This window comes from Cynocephalus volans, chromosome 6 (assembly GCF_027409185.1).
Source record: "Cynocephalus volans isolate mCynVol1 chromosome 6, mCynVol1.pri, whole genome shotgun sequence".
NCBI lineage: Eukaryota > Metazoa > Chordata > Mammalia > Dermoptera > Cynocephalidae > Cynocephalus > Cynocephalus volans.
In genome coordinates, this window is record NC_084465.1 from 66,780,155 (window position 1) to 66,801,949 (window position 21,795).

At 36.0% G+C, this 21,795-nt stretch overlaps 1 protein-coding gene across 2 annotated transcripts in view; it reads left to right on the top strand.

Moving 5' to 3' along the window:
* The window catches only part of VPS50 (VPS50 subunit of EARP/GARPII complex), a 120,932-nt gene that overhangs the window by 57,357 nt on the left and 41,780 nt on the right, over positions 1 to 21,795 (top strand). For both annotated transcript variants that reach the window (XM_063098871.1, XM_063098872.1), the window contains exons 15-19: positions 12,222 to 12,316; positions 12,653 to 12,751; positions 14,697 to 14,787; positions 17,598 to 17,774; positions 21,227 to 21,345. In XM_063098871.1, coding sequence (XP_062954941.1) covers positions 12,222 to 12,316; positions 12,653 to 12,751; positions 14,697 to 14,787; positions 17,598 to 17,774; positions 21,227 to 21,345 — 581 coding nt within the window. The remainder of the gene's footprint in view (positions 1 to 12,221; positions 12,317 to 12,652; positions 12,752 to 14,696; positions 14,788 to 17,597; positions 17,775 to 21,226; positions 21,346 to 21,795) is intronic.

A 21,795-nucleotide genomic window follows, 5' to 3' on the forward strand; every position in this document is an offset into this window, starting at 1 on the left:
GTAGAAAACCTAAATTGTTTTTAAATTTTCTGTAGTTGTATTCTTTGCAGATATAATTCTGTTTTAGTGTTTCTTTGGAACAAAGCTGTCATTTAATTTAAATTTTGTAATTTATTTGGCAATTATATAAGACTACAAGTGGCAGTAAAAAAAAGTCTTAATTTGAAAATCTCCTTTGGAAATAAACTTATATTCCTTGATTACATTTTTGCTTTTTAAAGTCATGGCAAATTTATGCTTCTCTAAAGAAATTTATCCTTTCTTATTAAGATATTTTGTTTGTTTTTATTTCATCTACTTGTGTTTTTAAAATTTCCTTTTCTATTAATTTTAGGAAAGGGTTAATTAAGTAGGTGATGTATGTGGATCAGAATCTAGTATAAAATGAAGAATTTTTTCTCAGTCAGTGATCTTGGTGTCTTGAGCGAATCTTATATACTTATTGGCTGAATGTAACTGTTTTTAGTTCAATTGGGCTGCTATAACAAAATTCCCTAGACTGTGTAGCTAATCAACAACAGAAATTTATTTCTCACAGTTCTGGAGACTGGGAAGTCCAAGATCAAGGTGCTGGCAGATTCAGTGTCTGGTGAGGACCCATTTCCTGGTTCATAGATGGTGCCCTCTCTTCTGTGTCCTCATATGGTGAAAGGAACAAGGGACCTCCCTCAAGCCTCTTTTATGAGGGCACTAATCAGAAGGTTTTGCTTTCATGACCTAATCACCTCATAAAGGCCCCACCTCCTAATACCATCACCTTGGGAGTTAGGATTTCTGCATATGAATTTTTTAATGGACACTCATTTAGTCTGTAACAGTATCTTAAGCTTTTTTTTGCAGATTAGTAGCTTATTGTTGTAATCAGATTTGTTAACTTGTTAAAATTTGTTCTTTCCTAGATCAAAGTGTAATTTCTTTGACAGTAACTCATTCTTTTTGGACTTCTTTGAACCTTGGAGGACTGTAGAGCCTGTGACCATGTTATAGCCTTTTAAAATGCATTTTTGATTTTTCTAGACTGATTTTTAGTATGGCCATCTTTTATAAGATTTATTTTTTTAAAAAATGTTTAGGAAAATATATCCTGAAAACAAATTTCCTTAAGAATCACTTAACATTTATAATTTAGTGCTTCTTATATGTTTTGATAACTTTATATTGGATATACTGTGAGGGCATGGACAAGGTTCCAACTCAGCTTACTCTTAGAGCCCAGAATTATGTATGCACATGACCCTTGGTTCTTGACCTCATGGAGCTTACATATCTATCATATGAAGGGGTTGGTCTTCCAAGATTTTCTTTTTCATCTTTAAAGATTTGGTATGTGAAAATGAGTTTAAACTTGCTTATTATTAATTTCTCTTTTACTGTAGAGAATTAGGATTGTACTGTTTCTACTTTTTTTAAAATCTGAGATTTTCTTTATATCCTAGTGTTCTATCCACTTTTTAAGTTCTTCCTGGAGCATTTTAAAAATAACCATGTATTTCCTCTTTGTATCGGGAATTAAGTTTTGTATGTATATTAAAACAAACTTGTAATATTTATTTATTTATTATTTGAAAGTGAGAACGGGTTTAATGTAACAAATAATAGAGTGTGGCCTAGCTCCAGAAACTGAGCAGGGCCCACACCAAGTTTAACACAAAAGTAGGAAATACACATTTGAGATTTAGTACAGATTGCAGACTGGCTCAAGAGAGCAAGCAGCCACCTGCTAAGAGTAAGCTCAACACAAAAGTATAGCAAACACATCTCAGCTGGTGAAATGTGGGTTGGACCCAGGAAAATGAGCAATAACCCTGCCTTTTGCCAAGATTCTGCTTTTATAATTTTGCTTTTTAATGCATATTCATGCTGTCTAATGAATATTCAACTAAGGGGGTGGTTCCCTGTTATGTAATGTAGTCTTGCACATGCTCAGTTGTTCTCCTTTTAGGGTATGTTCATTAATCAAATCCTATCATATGCCCTAGCCATATTCAAGAATATTCTGTGCTCTTTAGTGCCTCCAGTGGAAGGTCATTCAAAGGATAAACTCCCTTCCACTGAGCATGCTCAGTCACTGGGGTCATATAAGCCTGTATAAATTCCTTTATTGAGCATGCTCAGCTACTAAAGTTTTAGGACTTCTTTCTAGTGATCATGCCCAGCTGTTGGATTTGCATAAGTCCACCCCTTGTGGTCTCAGTCTCCTCTTGTTGGTACTGAAAATATGTCCAACAAGCAACAGTAACTCTTCTGTAGGGGAAAGCCTAGAGGAGGGGATTGAGACCTTGAGGAGTGGCTTGAAACCAAGAGGTGTGTCCTGAAACCTGAATCCATGGAAACTGAGCATTTCCTATCTCATTCCCTTCTCGGAGATTCCATTCTCTTAATCTTAAGGGAAGATGAAAGCAAAGGTCCATCTTCAATAGCTGCTTCAGGCTGATTGGGACTGTAGGCCCTGCCTATCTGGGAATAGAAATCTCTGAATTCCTGATGGGAAGCCCCAGCTCAGTTTTAGGTGGTTGGGTTGGAACAGGGTAGAAGCCATGTAGAGTCATCATTTTCACATGCAACTTTTGAAATCTAGAAAAGACAAATTTAACAAGAAGATTAAAGATACAGGGAAAACAAAAATCAAAAGCAATAGAATGGCCACTAATGGTCCTAACAAGGATAAAAACCAAGTGGCTGAGGGCATGTAATTCTTTTTTGATTCCCAAATACTTTGAGAGTTATGATTATAAAACTCATGTAACCAGATGGCTTATTCGTATATTCTTTTTATGTCTTATTCTACTTGGCTTGAAGTGTTTATGTATGTGCAACAAATTTTTATCACAGCACATACTCCCCCTTGTTCAGCTAGAAGATAATCTGGGGCCAAACAGTTGTCCAGCCCAACACCAGCTAAAAAGTCCAGGGATGCCTGTAGTTTTTGTATGGCATCACCAGTCTTCTGGGCTAACTCAGCTACCATGTTAGATTCTGTAAAGTGGCTTCCTGATGTGCAAATCCTCCCCACAGGGCAGCTAATCCAATAACTGCCCCGATACCGGCTAATAGGCCAGTGGCTCGTTTCTTCCTGTGTGTTCCGTTGTAAATTTTGTTACAGGAAAATATACATCAGGAGTCAGTTGTCCTAACGTGCATTGTCCTGTAAATACTACATTGTGTATACATGGGTAGGTCCTTGTTTTAAGAGGTGAGGAAAACCTTCCGTTTGGGTATATGAAGTCTGGGGCCCAATTTGAGGGGTCTGTGCATAAGAAGATGTATCCTGATGGACCACAGGCCCTTTTGGGAGAAGTGGTGTCAAATTCCTTAATTATTTGCAATACCCAACCAAGGGAATTAGAAGTATTGCATTTGGGGAAAGCAGTTCCCCTTACTGGGAATTCATGTTCTTGCTAAATCCTGCCTTGGGAATGCCAAACTCTGCTTTCCAGGAACCTAGGGGCATGCTATATCCTTCCCACAGAATACAACTATCTTTGGTATCTGGGATTCCCTTGTTCTTGGTATCATTAACAGGACACCAATGTGTGTCATTTGGGGTACAAGGACCTGAGATAGTCTTAGGGTATTTTGCTGAGGCAGTCCAGACCAAGGGACTTCCACAAGGGTAACAGACTGTACCTAAAGTTGTGCGAATTAACTTTTTGCTTTACCTTTATAGATGTGATATTGTGGAGAGGTGTCCGGTTCATGCACGTCATAGGTCTGGTATTATCTAGAGAGATTTCAATAGCTGGTAGGCTAGGTTTCCAAACCAGAAATGTAATATTGACGTCCCCTTCATGAGGGAATGCTCTTATCGTGTTTGCCTGGACATGAGATTGTAATGACATATCCAGCAATCAGAAAGATTCTTTCCTTTACCTATAATTGAAGACATATTGACTGTATCATTGTTTTCCTGTTCTGCATAAGCCATTTTAAGTGATAAAAGAAGGATGGTTGGGTAATAGATGTCCATTTTCATTATCATAACACACACCCACCATCTTTACCAAAAGGAGGGGGTCTGATAAAATAGCAGAATGGCAATATGATAGTATCACCAGGAAAACTACTAAACCTAAAATATCTGCCATATCACTTATCTGGTTGGAAGTTGATCCCCCAGGACTTTTCTCTCCTGAATAGGTACTTGAGGCCTTCCACCAGTTCTGAAGAATAGGTAGAGTCCTTTCGTCCTCCTGGAGTCCCTGTAAGGACTCATAAAGGACAGGTTTTGCTCGAGAATGATGAACCCAACTAGTTATTCCTTGTAACTTCACAACAGTTGGAGTGGACCTTAATTCTTGGTAAGGTCCCTTCCATTTAATTTGCAATTGATTTTCTGATATTCCGTCTTTCCAAGTTTTAAGTAAAGCTAGATCACCTGGCCAAATAGGTGAATCTAGTTGTTTTGAGGCCAGGAAATGTAACACCTTGTTCCCAAATTCCTAGAGAGCTTGCTACATCTGATTTAGGTTGATGACATATCTGACCATTTTATCTGTTTTGTTATCTAAAAGAAAATCTGATGTTAGGAATGGTCTACCATATGTCATTTCATAGGGACTGAGCTCTAAGATAGTTTTAGATGCCGTTCAAATTCTCAAAAGAGCTGTGGATAAAAGGTATATCCACTTCCCTAATGGTTCCTGGCATAATTTAGCTAAGGTCCTTTTGATAGTGTGATTGGCCTTTTCTACCTTTCCTGACGATTGAGGTCTCCAAGAGGAGTGCAATCTATAAGAAATGCATAGTACAGTTGCAACTTCTTGTGTGACTTTTGCTGTAAGAGAAGGACTGTTGTCACTCTAGAGGGATCTATGAAGTTCAAACCTGGGTATAATCTCTTTAAGCAGATACTTAACTACCTCTATGACCTTTCCTGTCTGAGTTGGAAGTGCTCCAAATCCAAGCTGTAAAGGTATCCACAATCACCAGAAGATACTTGAGTCCATTAACAGGTGACATCTGAGTAAAGTCCAATTGCCAATCCTCCCCTGGGTGTATTCCCCTATGTTGAACAGGTTTTAAGAGGGGAGGAGGAATAGGATGATTCCAAGAGTCATTGTGGGTACATAATTCACATCCCCGAGTTACCTCCTTAATGGTCTTTGTGAGTCCCTTGCCTATAAATGCCGGCTCGACCAGTTTAATCATAGGATCCCTGCTCAGATGGGAGGAATTGTGAAGATGTTTGATTACCTTCCACTGTATATTCTGGGGCAGGAGAAGCTTATCGTCTCTTGTTAACCATCCTGAAGTGTCCTTATGGTAGTCTTGAGCCATAGCCCACTCTGTTTCTTCTGGACTGTATTGTGGAGTTACTTTGCCAATCCTGGGGGCTTGGAATTAAAGCTGCCTGTAATTCTACTTTGGCGTTTGCAGCTGCTTTTGTAGCTCTATCAGCAAATGTATTATCCTTTATGGTGGTTGAATCCCCTTTTCTGTGTCCCCTGCAGTGCATGACTGCTACTTCCTTGGAGTCCTACACTACCTCAATAAGTTCTAAAATTTCATCATGGTGTTTTATGGGGGAATTTCTGGCAGTTATTATATTTATATTTTATTGCGTATTATATTGTATTATATTGTATTATATTATATTGTACTGTATTGTGTTATGTTATGTTATGTTATGTTACGTTATGTTATGTTATGTTATACCTGGCAGTTATTACACTGCCACTCCTTCCATATAGCACCATGAGCATGTAGCACCAGGAAGGCATATTGGGAGTCTGTGTATATGTTCAGTCTAAGGCCTTTATCTAAATGTAGGGGTTTGAGCTAAAGCTATTAACTCTGCTTTCTGGGCTGAAGTGTTTAGAGGTAGTGCCTCTGCCTCAGTGACCTCTGATTGGCTTACTACTGCATTTCCTGCTTTACGATTAGCATTGTCCATGAAGCTGCTTTGGTCAGTGTACCATTCAGCCTCTGGATTCGGGAGGGGTTCATTCCTTAAATCAAGCCTGCTAGAATAAGTCTGTTTAACGGTTTCCACGGAAGAATGAGTGAGACTACCTTCAGGGTCTGGTTCTGGCATCAAAATGACTAGATTTAAAGTCTGGCGGACCTTCTGGGTTACTGCTGCTATTTCCAGAAAGAAAGCCTGATATTTTAGTAGCCTATCAGCCATTAACCACTGATGACTTTTGGCCTCTAATACTTCTAGCACTTGATGGGGTGTTAAAACCTCTAAGGGATGTCCTAAAGTTAATTTGGTGGCTTCTTCTATTGGAACTGCTCTAAACAACCAGGCCAGCTAGATGCCACTGTCTCCAGTTGCTTAGGGAAATAGGCCACCGGCCTAGGTACGTTCCCCGGTTTTGGGGTGAGGATCCCTAGGGTGATTCCTTGCCTCTCTGCCACATACGGTGTAAAGGGCTACTCTATATTTGGGATCCCCAGAGCTGGAGCTGTGCTCGATATATCTTCAGAGTTTGGAAAGCATTTTGATGTTCTCCCTTCCATACCAGAGGTTCGTGATCTGGGCCTTTAACAGCTTCATATAAGTGGTTTTGCTATTAGGCCAAATCCAGGGATCCAGATCTTACAAAAACCTGCCTTTTCTAAAAAGACTCTAAGCTGTCTTTTGGTGTGGGTGAGGAGGCTGCAATGCCAGAATTTTCTTTTTCCTCTCTGAGGCCAACATCCGGGTCCCTGCTATTAATAACTACCCTAGATATTTGACCTTTGGGGCAGAAATTTGGGCCTTTTCTGGAGACTCTGTAACCATGCTTGGCCAGAAAGTTTAGCTCTTTCACTGTATTGCTATCCAAGTCCTCCTTGGTGTGACTGCATATCAGCAGATCATCCACATATTGCAGGAGAATCCCCTTTTCTAGCTGTAACTGTCTGAGCTCTTTGGCCAGTGTGCTCCCAAATATATGTGGGCTGTCCCTAAATCCCTAAGGCAACACAGTCCCTGTGAGCTGGGTAGTCATCTGAGTCTTGAGGTTTGTCCACTCAAATGCAAAAAGGTTCTGGGAATCAGGATTCAAAAGAACACATCCTTTAAATCCAGCACCATAAACCACTTAGTTCCATCAGAACTTGGGGGAGAATCATATAGTTGGCGGGTTAGGAACGAGAGGATAGATGGGCACTACTGCATCATGAATAACTCGTAGATCCTGCACAAACCTGTAGTCTCCATTGGGCTTCTTTCCTGGAAGAATTGAGATTGGCAAAGTTTTAGTAACCCATATTTAAGAAATTTATCGTTTAAAGGTTGCAGCCCTTGTTTTGCCTCTGGTTTAATTGGATACTGCTTTTTGCAGGGATAAATGGTAGATTCCTTCAGGGCAATTTGAAAAGGAGGCACGTTTAGAGCCCTCCCTGGTATTTTGGTTTTCCATACCTGGGCATCTACCGAAGATAATAAGTGAGTTGGTATCTTATTTGTAGTTGTTATTGCCACCAAAGGTGTACATAAAGATGTTAATAGTGGCTCTCTTTCCCCTGTGCTGGTTATTCCGGCTAGATGGAGGGTGGCCCCTAACTGAGTCAGCAAGTCTCTACCCATCAAAGGGATAGGGGATTCAGGTATAACTAGAAACTGGTGGGAGAATATAAACTCTTTGAAAGAATGGTTAAGTAGGAGCATAAATCTTTTAAACTGAGCTTCCCTGTATTCCTGTCACTGTGCAGGTTTGAGAGGAAACAAGACCAGAGTGGCGAGTTAGAACAGAATAAGACTCCTGTGTCAATTAAGAATCTGACATTTTTACCTTCTACTGGAGAGATGGTCAGTTACCCATTAGGAGCAGTCCGGAGTCTTGGGTCCCATCAGTCACTTGCCCTCTCAGCCATCATTGGCTCAGGAGTCTCAGGCCCTCTTTGGGCTTGGGGGCAGTCCCGTTTCCACTGGCCTTCCCTCCTGCATATGGGGCCAGCCTTCCAGTGGCCAGCCCTACTGCTTCTGTAGAATGTACTTTAAATTGGTTAGGGCTTGACCTCCCAGGGCCTCTTCCATAATTGGAGTCCTGAGATGGGTGACCCCAAGGGGGCAGGTAACTTAAGTCTACCACTAACATTTGTGCCTTCTGCCTCCCTCTCTGGGCTTTTACTACCTTCTCAGTCAGTTCTCTATTATTATATACTCCAAAGGCTGTATCCAGTAATTGACTCATTGGGGTTTGGGGCCCTGTGGTGGCTTTTTGGAGTTTCCTCCAGGTTTTAAGAGCCGATTGAGTGATAAAATACAGACCTAGGAGGGCTTGCCCTTTGGAGGAATTAGGGTTAGTATTAGTGTGCTTCCTAGTGCCTTCAGTAGGCAACCTTGAATCATGGCTGGGTTTTCATCTCTCCCTTAGGTGACTTCACGCATCCAGTTTCATGATTTACCTGTTTGACCATACATTTCCTCATGCCCTCTAATTATGCATGTTATCATATGATTTCTATGTTCCAAATCAGCAGATCCCTGTTGATAGTCCCATTGTGGATCTGCCTCTGGGATGGCATTTTCCCCTGCCCGGAAAATGGCATGGTCTTCACCTTGGGCAGCTAAGCTATCTTCGTGTTCTTGGGTGGCTCCTGTTATCCTTTGTTTTCCCTCAAATCCACAACAGGTGGATAAGAGGACTTGTAAGTTCTGCCACGTCAAATCATAAGTCATGGTTAATTTTATCAACCCCTCAGTAAACCTCCCTGGGTCCTCTGAGAAACATCCAAACTTTTCCTTGCCAAGTGCCAAATCGGACATAGAGAAAGGCACATATACTCTGATGGTTCCCCCATTTCTGTTAGCCACCTCACACAGAGGGCAAAGATTACCCTTAGGGGGCTGGTAAGAAGCTCTGCTCCTAGTAGCGCTAGTGGCGCTCACTTCCTCACGTATTAGAGAATACACAACAGGGATAGTGGGGTAAGGCAAAGTGTCTGTGGCGCTTGAGGGAGAACTTGGAGGAGGTGAGCTAAAGACCCCGTCAGAGATTGAGCCTGAACTGCCTGGAGATGTTGGCAGTGCTGACGGTTGGGAAATAGGTGTAGCCAGCACCAGCTGAGGCACTGGGGCTGAGGCTGTCCTGGGACAGTTCCCAATAATGGGTCATCTAAAATGTCTGGGCTCAATTTTGAGAGTGCAATTAGGTCATGAGCCAAACAGATTTTATGCTCTTTTAACCTACTGTCTTAATAGTTTCATAAAAGCCTGTACATAAAGCATTTCATCCCATTTCCCCTCTCCCTGGCAAAACAAGATTAACTGTAAAATATTATCAAAATTTAAAGTTCCATTTTTAGGCCCAACATCTTGGTCACCCAGCGTATACTGGGGCCAAGCCTTGTTACAGTATTAAGTTAACCTCTTTTTCTTTAAACTTAAACTTTTTTCAGTTACCTAGAATGCATCATAGTGGGGAGTCCACTGGGATGTGGGAGAAGGAGTTTCCCATACCTGATTAGGATGCTGAAAGGGGATGGGTGCAGAGTAAGTCTTCATGTCCCGTGGTCCAGGATCAGGCAAAGAAGGAGGACCCTAGTGGCTCAAGGCAGAGCACTGAGCACATGGCTGCATTGAGAAAATCCTAGCTACTAGGGGACACTCTCCTGACTGACTTGTCACTTATGATACTTGGAGGAGAGGGTCTGGGGAGGCCTGATACCCAGCCTAAACCCATCCTATCCTCTTACCTGGTTCTTGACTCCGCCACAGGAAAGAATTCAAGAGCAGAGTCACGGTAGACAATAAGAACAGGTTTAATGTAACAAATAAGAGATACAGATTTCACACAGAGAGTGCGGCCTAGCTCCAGAGACTGAGCAGGGCCTTCACTAAGTTTAACACAAAAGTAAGAAATACGCACTTAAAATTTAGTACAGAGTGCAGGCTGGCTCAAGAGAGTGGGCTGGGCAGCTGCTTGCTAAGCTTAAGCTTAACACAAAATAAAGCATACACACCTCAGCTGGTAAAGTGCGGATTGGTCCCAGGAAAATGAGCAACAATTAGATTATTCTAATCTATATCCCTATATGTTTTTTGTTTGCTTGATCTGTGCAGTTCTAAGGGAGGAGTTCTAACTTACCAGAATGATTGTAGTTTCGTCAGGCTTTTCTTTTATTTCTAACAACTTCTGCTTTTTATATTTGGATGTTATATTGATTGATGCTGAAATGCTATTAACCACATTACCTTCTCTGTATGTAGTTCCCTACATTAATTAAAATAATAGTTATTTCGTCCTGAGGCATTTTGCTATGAATTCTAATTTGCTTGGTATTATTACTATTACTCCTGCGTTTATTTTGTTTATATCTGCTTGGTAAATCTTTGACCATCCTTTTCTTTTCAGTGTGTTTGGCTCATATTTTAGTTGTGTCTCCTATAAATGTAAAAATTTGTTCTTTTGGGTTGGAGGGGGAGGTACTTTATCTTATAGTTAAAGAAGTTGACCATTTAAGTATTTATTAATTGTTGTAGTTTGTTATGTAAATTATTTGCTCATTTTTTTTTCATAGATTCTAAATGCTTTGTATGATAATGAGTAATCCTTTGTCTATCTTTTGTTTTATTTTCAATATGCAGATGGTTAGCATTTTTATGAGGTCAAACCTGTGTCCTTTTGTGAGTTCACATGCTACATTTATTCTTTAAATGGTTTTTGTCATGTGAAGCTCTACTAAATATTTATCTGGTAATTATAAATATTCATCTAAACGTTAATTAACTGCTATATTCCTAATACTTAGAATACTGCCTAGAACACTTAATGGATACTTAGAAAATATTTTTGCATTATTGAATTAATCTAAAATTTTCAATTTTTTATCTTTTGAAAATATACGAAAACATTTATTTAATGTTTTTATATTTCTTTTGATGTATGATGTGAAAAGAGAATTTTTTCCCCCCAAATCTAGTCAGTTTTCCCTTTACAACTTACTGAATAACCTTTTTCCTCCTCTTCATTTGTGATGCTTCCTTGTTGCAAAGTACAGTGGAAGGAGCAGACTTTGAAGGAAGGTAGACTTGGATTCAAGGCTTAGCTTTGTCATTCACTGGGCATGTAAGCTTAGACAATTACTTGATCTCTTTTTAGTTTCTCTTCTCCTAGGGGGATAATAAATGCCTGCTCAACAGGCCTATTATAGAATTAAAGATAATATGTAAAGTTCTTAGCATAATGTGTGTCACAAAATAAATAATCAGAAAAGAGTTTTTATATATATATATACACACACACACACACACACACACATACATATATACATTTATATGTATATATGCATGCAGTATTTCTGGGTTATTTGTCCTAGTCTTTTGATTTTTCTGTATCATATTGCTTTATTTATAATGTATTTATAATATATTATATTACATTTTCTGTGTTATATTGCTAGCATTCTTAAAAATATTTTAATATATTTAAAATAGGTAGTACAGATCTTCCAACATTACTCATAACTTTTACTCCATCTTTTTAAAGCTTTATTTTTAGAAAAGCGATTATTGCTTCATATTCTTCTAGGTGAATTTTAGAATAGTTGTTCATAAAAGTTTTTGTTATGATTTTGGTTAAAATTTCATTGAACCTATGCTTTAATTTGGAAAAATTGATGTCTTTACACTCGTCACCCATTCAGTCCCATGACTCTCAATTTATTGAAATTTCTTCTCACATTTCCTTTTTTATCTCATTAGATTTGTTGGTTTTTTCTTATAGATCTGATATTTCTTATTGAGGTTATTCCTGGAGTATTATATTTTTAAACTCTATTTTAAATGGAATCTCTCCATTTTAAGGTGCTATGGGAAGTATACATGAAAACAATCAATTTTTATATAATATCTTGTACATAATCACTTCACGTAGTTATCCTATTCTAATTATTTTTGAGTTGATTATTTTGGGTTCTCTAACCAACCAACTCATGCATAAATAGTGATGATTTTTATCCTCTTATTCAGTATGAGGATATAATTCTTCCTATCTTGTATGCGTGTGTGTTTTACATTAAATAGAAGTTTATAGAACTATGCTAAGTTATAGTGATAATTGTGGCTATTACTGATTTGTATCTGATATTCATCTAATTGTCTCTATTATATCACCCTTAAGGATGTTGGCTATTGGCTTAAAACAGGTATTCTTTATCAAGTTTAGAGTGTATTCTATTCTTGTCTCATTTTAATCTGTAACTATAGAATATGTGGTTCTGATACTTTATTTTCTATATTTTGGATTTACTTGGATTATTTTATTTTATTTTATTTTTTTGTCTTACAGGATGTTCAGCTAAAAGTAAAAACCTACTTGCTTGGAACTGATTTATCTATTTTCAAATATGATGATTTTATCTTTGTTTTGGATATAATCAGCAGGTAGTGTTTGAGTTCTTATCTTTAGTTTCATTCATTCAACCACTGTAAAGAAATCATGAATTAGTAAAAAAAAAAAAACAAAAACAAAAACAAAAACTTCTTCATTGAAATGAAGACAGTCATACATTCATAGTCCAATTGCTGCTGAATTTGTGTGTGTGTGTTTAAATATTTCTGCCCTTTGGATGTTTGTAAGCTATAAAGGGTATGTGATCTTTAGAATTTTTTCAGATATCCAAATTTTTATGATTTGTTATCTTTGAAAAAAGAGAACCTGGACTTTTTTTCTGTATAAGAATGTTGCTGTAATTTACATAAACCTTTCTATCCAACTAGGTTGATGCAAGTTGGAGAAGAATTTTGTGGTAGCAAGTCTGAAGTTTTGCAAGAGTCTATTAGAAAACAAAGTGTCAATTATTTCAAGAACTACCATAGGTAAGAACTCTAATAAAATATGAAGACCTCTTTAGGTAATGAGAATACTTTTATCTGTTGCTTAATCTCATAACATTAATTAATTTAAAACAATTACTTTTGAATTTGAACGAACATGTTCTTTGTAGCTCTTTTTAGGATGGTTAAGGATTTTTTTATCAAAAATATGATAAAATTTTCTCATTACTTATTCATTGTAAATCTTAATATATTCTTTCTCTTTAGGGGCTCAAAATATTGGAGTAAGTATTGAACTGATTTCTTTATGGGTAAAAGGTGATTATTACATAAGGGTTCACTGAAAGAATTTGGCCACTGTTTGATGCCTGCATCTATAGGGTGTGAGCTAGTAAGGAAGTTAAATCAGTGAAGGCAGCACTCAGTGAAGAAGTGCTTGAGAGCATGTGCCTGTTAAGAGTAAGAAGCCTTCAAGAGGAGAGGACGTGTTGTTACTCAGAATCTAGCTATAAAGCCATGATTGTATACGACATTGCTTTGCGAGACAATCACTGCTAACTTTAAAAAGGCAGAAGGTGGGAAAGAATGTTCATATAGCAGTGTGATTGTATGCTTAAAGCAACATTAAATTGAGGGGAGAGCTAACATTTATTAGACCTTTCTTCACATAAGCTAGACTGTGAGCTGTACCCTTTACATGCATTTTGTCATTTGAATTGACTTATATCTTTTTATTCTGATTGTCTATTTGATTCTTTTTTGTTTGTTTTTATTACAATTATTTGAAATTCTCTTTTCATTTTGTACGTCTTTTTCTCTATTTTACTTAGAATAATTATCTTAAAGTCCTTGTCTGTTAACTCCAATATTTGCAGCAATTCCTGCTTTTCACAGATTCATCTATTTATTGCCTCTTTATTTTAGAACCTGTGGGGGAAAAAAAAATCTAGATTTTGTTTTTAGCATGATAGTGACATCTTAGCTGTGATAGGAAGGAGAAGAATAGGACAGGCATAGGAAGTAAGGATTTGTTTTTCTGGGACTGCGTATATAATGTGCTGATTCCTCAGGATAGATAGAAAGAGCAATAGCATTAAAGAAAGAAGAGATCAGCATGACATAAGTGATTAGTGGAATGTTGGGTTTATAAAGTCAGCCTGTTTCCTCAGGTTGCACATCTATGGATTCAACCAATAGTGGATTGACGATATTTGGGAAAAAAACACAATAAAAAATTACAGTACAACAGTAAAAATAATATAAATAAAAAATAACTATTTACATAGCATATACATTGTATTATGTATTATAAGTAATCTAAAGATGATTTAAAGTATATGGTAGGATGTGTACAGGATATTTGCAAATATTGTACCATTTTATACAAGGGACTTGAGCACCATGGATTGTGGTGTCCCCAGGGTTCTGGAACCAATCTCCAAGGGACGACTGTGGTACCTTCCTGCTAATTTAATTTGTACATGTGGTGTAGCAATAGACACTAAGCTAAATATCTTCAGAGAGTGATAATCATCTTGATTTGTGGTTTAGTAAGTATGGTTATGTTCTATGCTGCCTAACATAAAGTATTTATTTGTATTTATGGTTGCATATAATCTGTAAATTATTCCTCTGTGTTTTGACATTGATATATGATTAGCTAAGGATATTTTAAGTACACGAGTAGGGACAAACTTTTAGTTTAGTTCTTTAATAAAAATGTCATCTCTTTATACACATTTATTATTTTTGCAATATAGTTAAAATATTAAGAGTTTAGTAAATATTTGAGAGTGTTTCTTTCCTGAGAATGATAAGGTATTGACAAGTAAAAGTAAATATTTGTGTTTACTGTGTTCATCTGAGTGGGTTTTCAAAGTTAATTATGATCATGATGGTAAACCTATAATTGTATTGTACTTTATTTCCTCAATTCTTGTGTGCAGTTTACTTTTCTTACTTTTTGGAGTATTCATTTTCTTTCAAGAACACGGCTTGATGAACTGAGAATGTTCTTAGAGAATGAGACCTGGGAACTTTGTCCTGTCAAGTCAAATTTTAGCATTTTGCAACTTCATGTAAGTGTTTCTTAAGACAAAGAAATCTGCCTTTTAGTTATCTTTTTATTTTTTTTCAAAAACACAGATATGCAAAAGAATTTATAAAATAATTAAATTAAGGAGTAGTGCCTTATCTTCTTTCCTTGAAAGTCATTAATAGCAAGCCTCTTTTATAAGAATGATCCTTTTATGGATGTGAAAATCGGTGTCTTTACAAAATTCAGTTTACACACTTCAGGAAAACTCTTTTCCCTATAAGTCTGTTATAATGATGTTTCTTCTTTTGAATTCAGAAGAAGGTCTACTTCTCTGTTTAAATTTTGTAGAACATTTATCAGTTATATTTGAGTATTGTTTAATAAAATTGCTTTTTTTTTTTTTTTTTTTAACCTCCCTCCCTTCTCCCTCCCCCCCTCCCCCCCAACAATGTCCTTTCTGTTTGCTTGTCATATCAACTTCAAATAATTGTGGTTGTTATATCTCCCCCCCCCCCGGTTTGTGTGCGTGTGTGTGTGTGTGTGTGTGTGTGTCTGTGTGTGTGTGTGTGTGTGTGTGAATTTATATATTAATTTTTAGCTCCCACCAATAAGTGAGAACATGTGGTATTTCTCTTTCTGTGCCTGACTCGTTTCACTTAATATAATTCTCTCAAGGTCCATCCATGTTGTTGCAAATGGCAGTATTTCATTCGTTTTTATAGCTGAGTAGTATTCCATTGTGTAGATGTACCACATTTTCCGTATCCACTCATCCGATGATGGGCATTTGGGCTAATAAAATTGCTTATTTATATTTGTAGAATATTTGTCATTTCTACTAATAGAACTAATAGGTCTTAATTTATGCTGCATAAACTTGACTGAAATGAGATAATGCCTCTGAAATAAAAGAGGCACTTATAAAAAATATTCTTAACTAATCTTTATTAGTTAGTTGATTCCTTGATTCCTTATAGAATCAGCAAACTGTGAAAAGGGTCTAATTGGTTTGATATTTCCCTTGGTTGAAGCACATTGTAGCTAAATATTCTTGTGAAAAGATTGTGTCCTACAAATACCAAATGTCAAAATGCAAAGCATATACTTAGATCCTGGTTTAGAAAGTACAGCATGTTTAGTTTTTGCCTTTGGAAAGAATGGCTTTCTAGAGCAATTTTCTTATTCTGGATAAATTTAAGGAATACATCTGTAGAAATTTTTTGATAGGGATATTGTATAATAGCTTATCTCTTATCTTAATGCCTATATTATGTACTAGGTTACCTCTTATCCAGTTCTATTATATTGATTTCTTAATATGGAAATATTAAAAACACTGAAAAATGTTGATTAATAAATGCTTGAAAGATAGCAAACATTAATTTTAATTAGTGCTAATAAAATAACAATTAACATTAACATAGAATTTAAGAACTTTAAAAGAATTAAGGTAATTCCTTAACGTTATATAGAATTATAAGTTTAACATAAATTATAGAATATCTATTTAAATAGTTTTATTTGAATTTTTATTTAACCATCAAATTATGTGTGTTTCTGTACATATGCCTGGTATACAGACTTAAGAGGCACATTGCAATGCTCCCATCCAGGTGAACATTATCTCCTTTAAAGTAGGTACATTGAAAACTATTCACAACGTAGTATTCACTTAGTATTCCTGTGGATTTGGTTATCTCATTAATTTATATTTACCCCTTGCTCATGATTCTTAGGCATTATGATGGATCTGATTTAACATGTAGTTGAAATTTAAAAAGAAAATAAACACATACATCATTTAAAACTTAACAAGCCAATGTGCCTTTTAAGAATTTAAGAAGACCTTTTAAGAATGCCATTGAATATGAAAAAATTGAAATTTGGGTTTAACCTTTTTATATATGAGAAAAATGTTTATTAAATTTTTGTGATATATCATCAAATTGAGAGTTTTGTAATTCAAAGGAACTTTAGAGATTAGTTCAGCTGCTGTGTGGTGTTGAACTTGGCACTGAATGGCTCCAGACTGCCTCAGTTGCTTCATCTGGATAATGCATGATTTGGGCCAGGTGCTAAATGCTAAAAACTCTTTAGCATTTGTGATTCTTTCAATCTAGATTCTTTCAATCTAGATTGATCCTCTCATTTTACACATGAGGAAATTGAGTCTTTAGAGAAGCCAGCTGACATTCTCAACATTATAAGGGAAATTAATGGAATGTAGTGGGTTAATAGCAAGCTACGAGTAGAAGCCACATAATCTGGCCTTAGCATGTGTGTTTGTGTTGCCTGCTTCTTGGTATATAAAGAAAAACAAATGAAAGTTTATAGACATTAATATAAAGATATATTAATATATCTTATTACATAAAGATATGTATACTTCATGCTTTATTTTTTATTTGTATAGAATATCTTAATGGTACAAGCAAATGAGTAAGCAAGATGTTTGACTTGACAACAATTAGTTTTTGTAAATGACTTTATTAATTAAAACTGTATACTAGGACTTTTGCTGCTATATTAAAATTTTTAGAAGATATCATTCAAATTTCTTAAGTTATTTTAAAAAATTTTCTGTTCACTTTCTTAAAGTAAGACAAAAGTAGCTTGATGCATATGACACTGTTTTAAGTGATATCATTGACTGAGTTGTCTTTAGGAAAACTTTCCAACATGTATTTCCAAGTTTGTGCCTTCAGACAATTTGCATGATTTAAAAGTGAATAACCTGAAGATCGGGATTTTTTTTCTATTAACTCTGTATTTACATTGATGGAATATGTTTACATAGTTGAATCTCATTATTGTTGCTAAAAGGTATCTGACTCCTTTTTTAATATCTAGGAATTTAAATTCATGGAACAGTCTCGTTCCCCATCAGTTTCACCAAGTAAGCAGCCAGTCTCAACTTCTTCAAAAACAGTGACCTTGTTTGAGCAGTACTGTAGTGGTGGGAATCCATTTGAAATTCAGGCCAACCACAAAGATGAAGAAACAGAAGATGTCTTGGCTTCTAATGGGGTATGTGGTGTTTTTAAAACATATAGTAAAACATAAGTGAGATTTCTTTATTTAAAAGTGTTATACCCAATGAGCAAGGTAATTTGGTAGGTTTATTTATCCATCTACCACCCGCCTTCCTACCTTTATACTTATGTACCTATGCTATTACTTGTATAGATAATGACGTCACAATATGCCTTATTGACATTGCCGAACAATAAATTTTGCCTTCATCTTTGCTTTATGTTCTTATTAAATTACTCTATATTCTTATCAGGTAACTAATCGATAACTATTAGATAACTAATAGTATAGTTTCTTCACTGAATATTTATATGATTTATTGTACTGACATATGGGTGAGGGAATAGATTATCTGACATTTTTCTCTACTCCATTCCTGGGGAACTGCGAGTCATTCCATTTCCCTTTATCTGAGAGAGAGTAATGTGTTCTTAATTGCCTGGAAGGGATGTTTTTGGGATCTAGAAGTATGATGTTTTAGCAACACTTTGGACAGCTCAAAACAATATTAACTAGAGATAGTGTGAATTAGTGGGAAGGGTTTGAAAGCAGGTAATTGATATCACCCTTATTATTCATTAGTTTGTGTCCCTTGGCAAATTATTTTAACATTGTGATCCTCAGTTTCCACATATTTACAATGAGGGGAATGCTTACTTCACAGATACACATAGGGTGTTTTCACAATATTTTATTAGCCTACCATGTTGTTTGATGGAGTCTTCTGATCTTCAAAATTTCCAGAGAGACTCAGTATAATTTTTATTTTAGATTGGATGGAGCTGAAGTAAAAACTGTTCAGATCTGTTTGTTGAATTTGTCTTTGAATTTTAGTTTTGAAATTTCTTTTTTGTTTAGTGAAGATATATTTTTTTAAAATGGTGCCATGAAAATATACCATTGTGATCTTTTAGCATGGTTTACATCATTTCATAGTAAACCATATTAAAAATTATAATTCAGTGACTCCTTGTGACATTTTGCCTCTATGAAGTAGAATAAACTGAGAGGAATTAAGTCATTCCAATTATTTTGTAATGATCTATCCCTCTATAATAGTGATTTCTTCATTAAAACTCACATAGAATGTGATTCTCATTATTTGCAGCACTTGTGTTCTATAAAATTTCTGCGAACACTGAATTAGCAAATACTGAACCATTGATCCTAGGGGAAATAGAGGATTAGGTTCCTGCAAGCACCTACTCACAACATTTTCATCAACCCCTCAATATATAACCTTGTAACATGTGTGTTTCTGTTTAAAGACACCTTATTTAATATGCATTGTTGATTGATTAACATTGAACTCCTGGCCTGCAGCACTATAATTTTGCCTAGATGAAGCTTATCTAACATATGTATTTTTTCCATAAGGCACATCAAAGCCTTCTGTACTTAGGAACACTAGACAGTATTTTAGCACTACACATGGGGACCATTCAGCATTTTAGCACTACATGTGAGGATGAGCAAAATCATCAACCAAAAGCACAAGAATACTAAATACAGGGCACTAAGTAGACCATGAAAAGAACACTTGTTTATAGTTTGAGGGTTGAAACAAAGGCAGAACATCACCTTCATTGCCATCAGCTGGAAATGTGTGTATTGGAGAACTCAGTTTTTGCTGCTGTGCACATGTCCATGAATGGCTACAAAAATACAGTCACACATCACTTAACAACAGGCATATGTTCTGAGAAATGCATCATCAGGCGATTTAATTGTTGTGCAAAAGTGTATTATGAAAGGGAACAGCAGTGCATTTTCCTATTATTTACACTGGCCACTAGTTGCGTAAGCGTGGGCGCTTTTAATTATGTTACTGAGTCTTTCTGTGCATCACTTTCATCTATTAAATAGGGATTAGAATAATACCATAATCCCCATTTAATCATTTAAAAATGTAAGAATTCTAAAGCAGACAACAATCCTTTCACTTGGGGTCAGACCTAATGTGTCAGATGCTTGGCTTTCTGTCTTAAAGGTCTGAGCTACCTTAGGGAGGGTCACCTGGTAGGAGCTAGGCACTCCTCCTCAACATATTTACACCAGCATCACCACAAACATGTGAATAACGGTGGCTCTATGATGTTATGACATCACTAAGTGATAGGAATTTTTTAGCTCCATTATAATCTTATGGGACCACCTTTGTATACGCGTTCTGTTGTTGACCCAACTGTCATTATGCGGCACATGACTGTATCTTACGTATTGATTTTAGGGTTACAAGCAAATTTTAGTGAGTAAGCAAATTTGAAAATATTGAATACTCAAATAATAATGAGGATCTCACAGTATCTACTGTAGTGTAGAATCCCAAAGTTCTATTGTTATAACCAGGAAGCTGTTGTTTGTATAGAATAACTTTCTGCATGTCATCAGGATCACATTGTGTGTAGGTATAGGAGATGCCTGTAATGCTTGTTTGCAGTTATTAATGTGTGATCTAATCTTTCCAGGTACAACGTAAGTCCTTGAGAATCAGGGTCCATATCTAAATATGGCCTATCATAATGCATTTCCTTAATAGATTCTCAAAAAATAGTTGTTGAATTAGGGGACTAATTTCTTTCCATGTTGTCCTTATACTGGTTTTCTCCACAATCGCATGGGGATAAAACTTTTTCATAGAATCGTTTTTAGTATTCAGTGAGATAATTCATGAAAGCACCTGGCACAGTACTTAGATAATGAGCCATTATCTAATCATATTAATCTGTAACATTAATTGATGATGATGATGCTGCCCCTGCTTCCTTTGCTGTGCGTGGATTCACCTGTCCTTTCCCATGCTGTCATTGGGCCGTGGTGCCATAAAGTTGATGAAAATGTTAGGAGGCACCCTTCCTCTCAAGAGTAAATCCATATTTTTGTTCTTGCTCTCAGTAGGTCCCTGGGTGTTAAGCCTAATTTTCTAAGCTGCCCTTGGAATTAAGTCTCATCATGAAGAATTAGATAGAACATCAGCATGTGTTTATGTGTGTTTCTTAAGCTGAATTAAAACTTCCAGATTGCCAGAATTGGATATTCAACCTCTTTAAAATGAATTAGCAAATTAGAAATGAGTATGATGAAACCTCTGGGAGACTTTTTTGTACAAATATCAAATGTACACTCTTTTCTTCTTTTTAGGTCTAGTGGGGTGTTTGTTTTTGTTTTTTGTATATGGGGATTTGATTTTATTGGACATTGACAAACTTTAATATGTACAATATTTTTATTTCCCTTTACTTTTGAGCTGTGTAACATAGGATGATGAAGAAGAAAACAGAAGGATAATATGATGCTTGGTGGCAAAATTAAAGCTAAATTATTAAGAATGTTTGTATATTTAGCTATTTTTTGTAAAATTAGGTACTTTTATTGTGTTGAAAGATATCAAGAAAGGTGGCTCTTTTTACCCATAGTTGAATGTTCTGTGTTCTTGTTCTTTTTAGTATGAATCTGATGAACAAGAAAAGAGTGCCTATCAGGAGTATGACAGTGACAGTGACGTTCCTGAGGAACTCAAGCGAGATTATGTGGATGAGCAGACAGGCGATGCTCCTATGAAAAGGTAGTTGTTCTTAGATTGTATGATATTTAGCATTTTATGTTGTACTCTTAACATATAGTATTTTCTTTGAAGGCTAAGTAAAAACAAAAATTAAATATTTTGGTGGTTATAACATCACATGACAGAAGTTGATATGTTTTAAAAGATAATTTCCAGAAGGCTAAATATGTAAATTTTCCCTTACATTATATAACAGTGAATTTTCAGGATAAATAACATTGTTGTATGAAAATTTCTATTTAGCAAAGCATTTACTGGCATTTCACAAATCAGTTCATTTACCTATGAGTTTGGTTTGTTATTGTGTCAAGAAAAACATTGGTTTAACATTTAAAATTTTTAAATGGCTTAAAAGAGCAGTTTTAAAGTAGTGTTTCTTTTGATTTATACAGTTTGTCTGACATTGTTTTTTGCAGTAAGATTCTGATTCCTTTTTTAAAAAATGGTGTC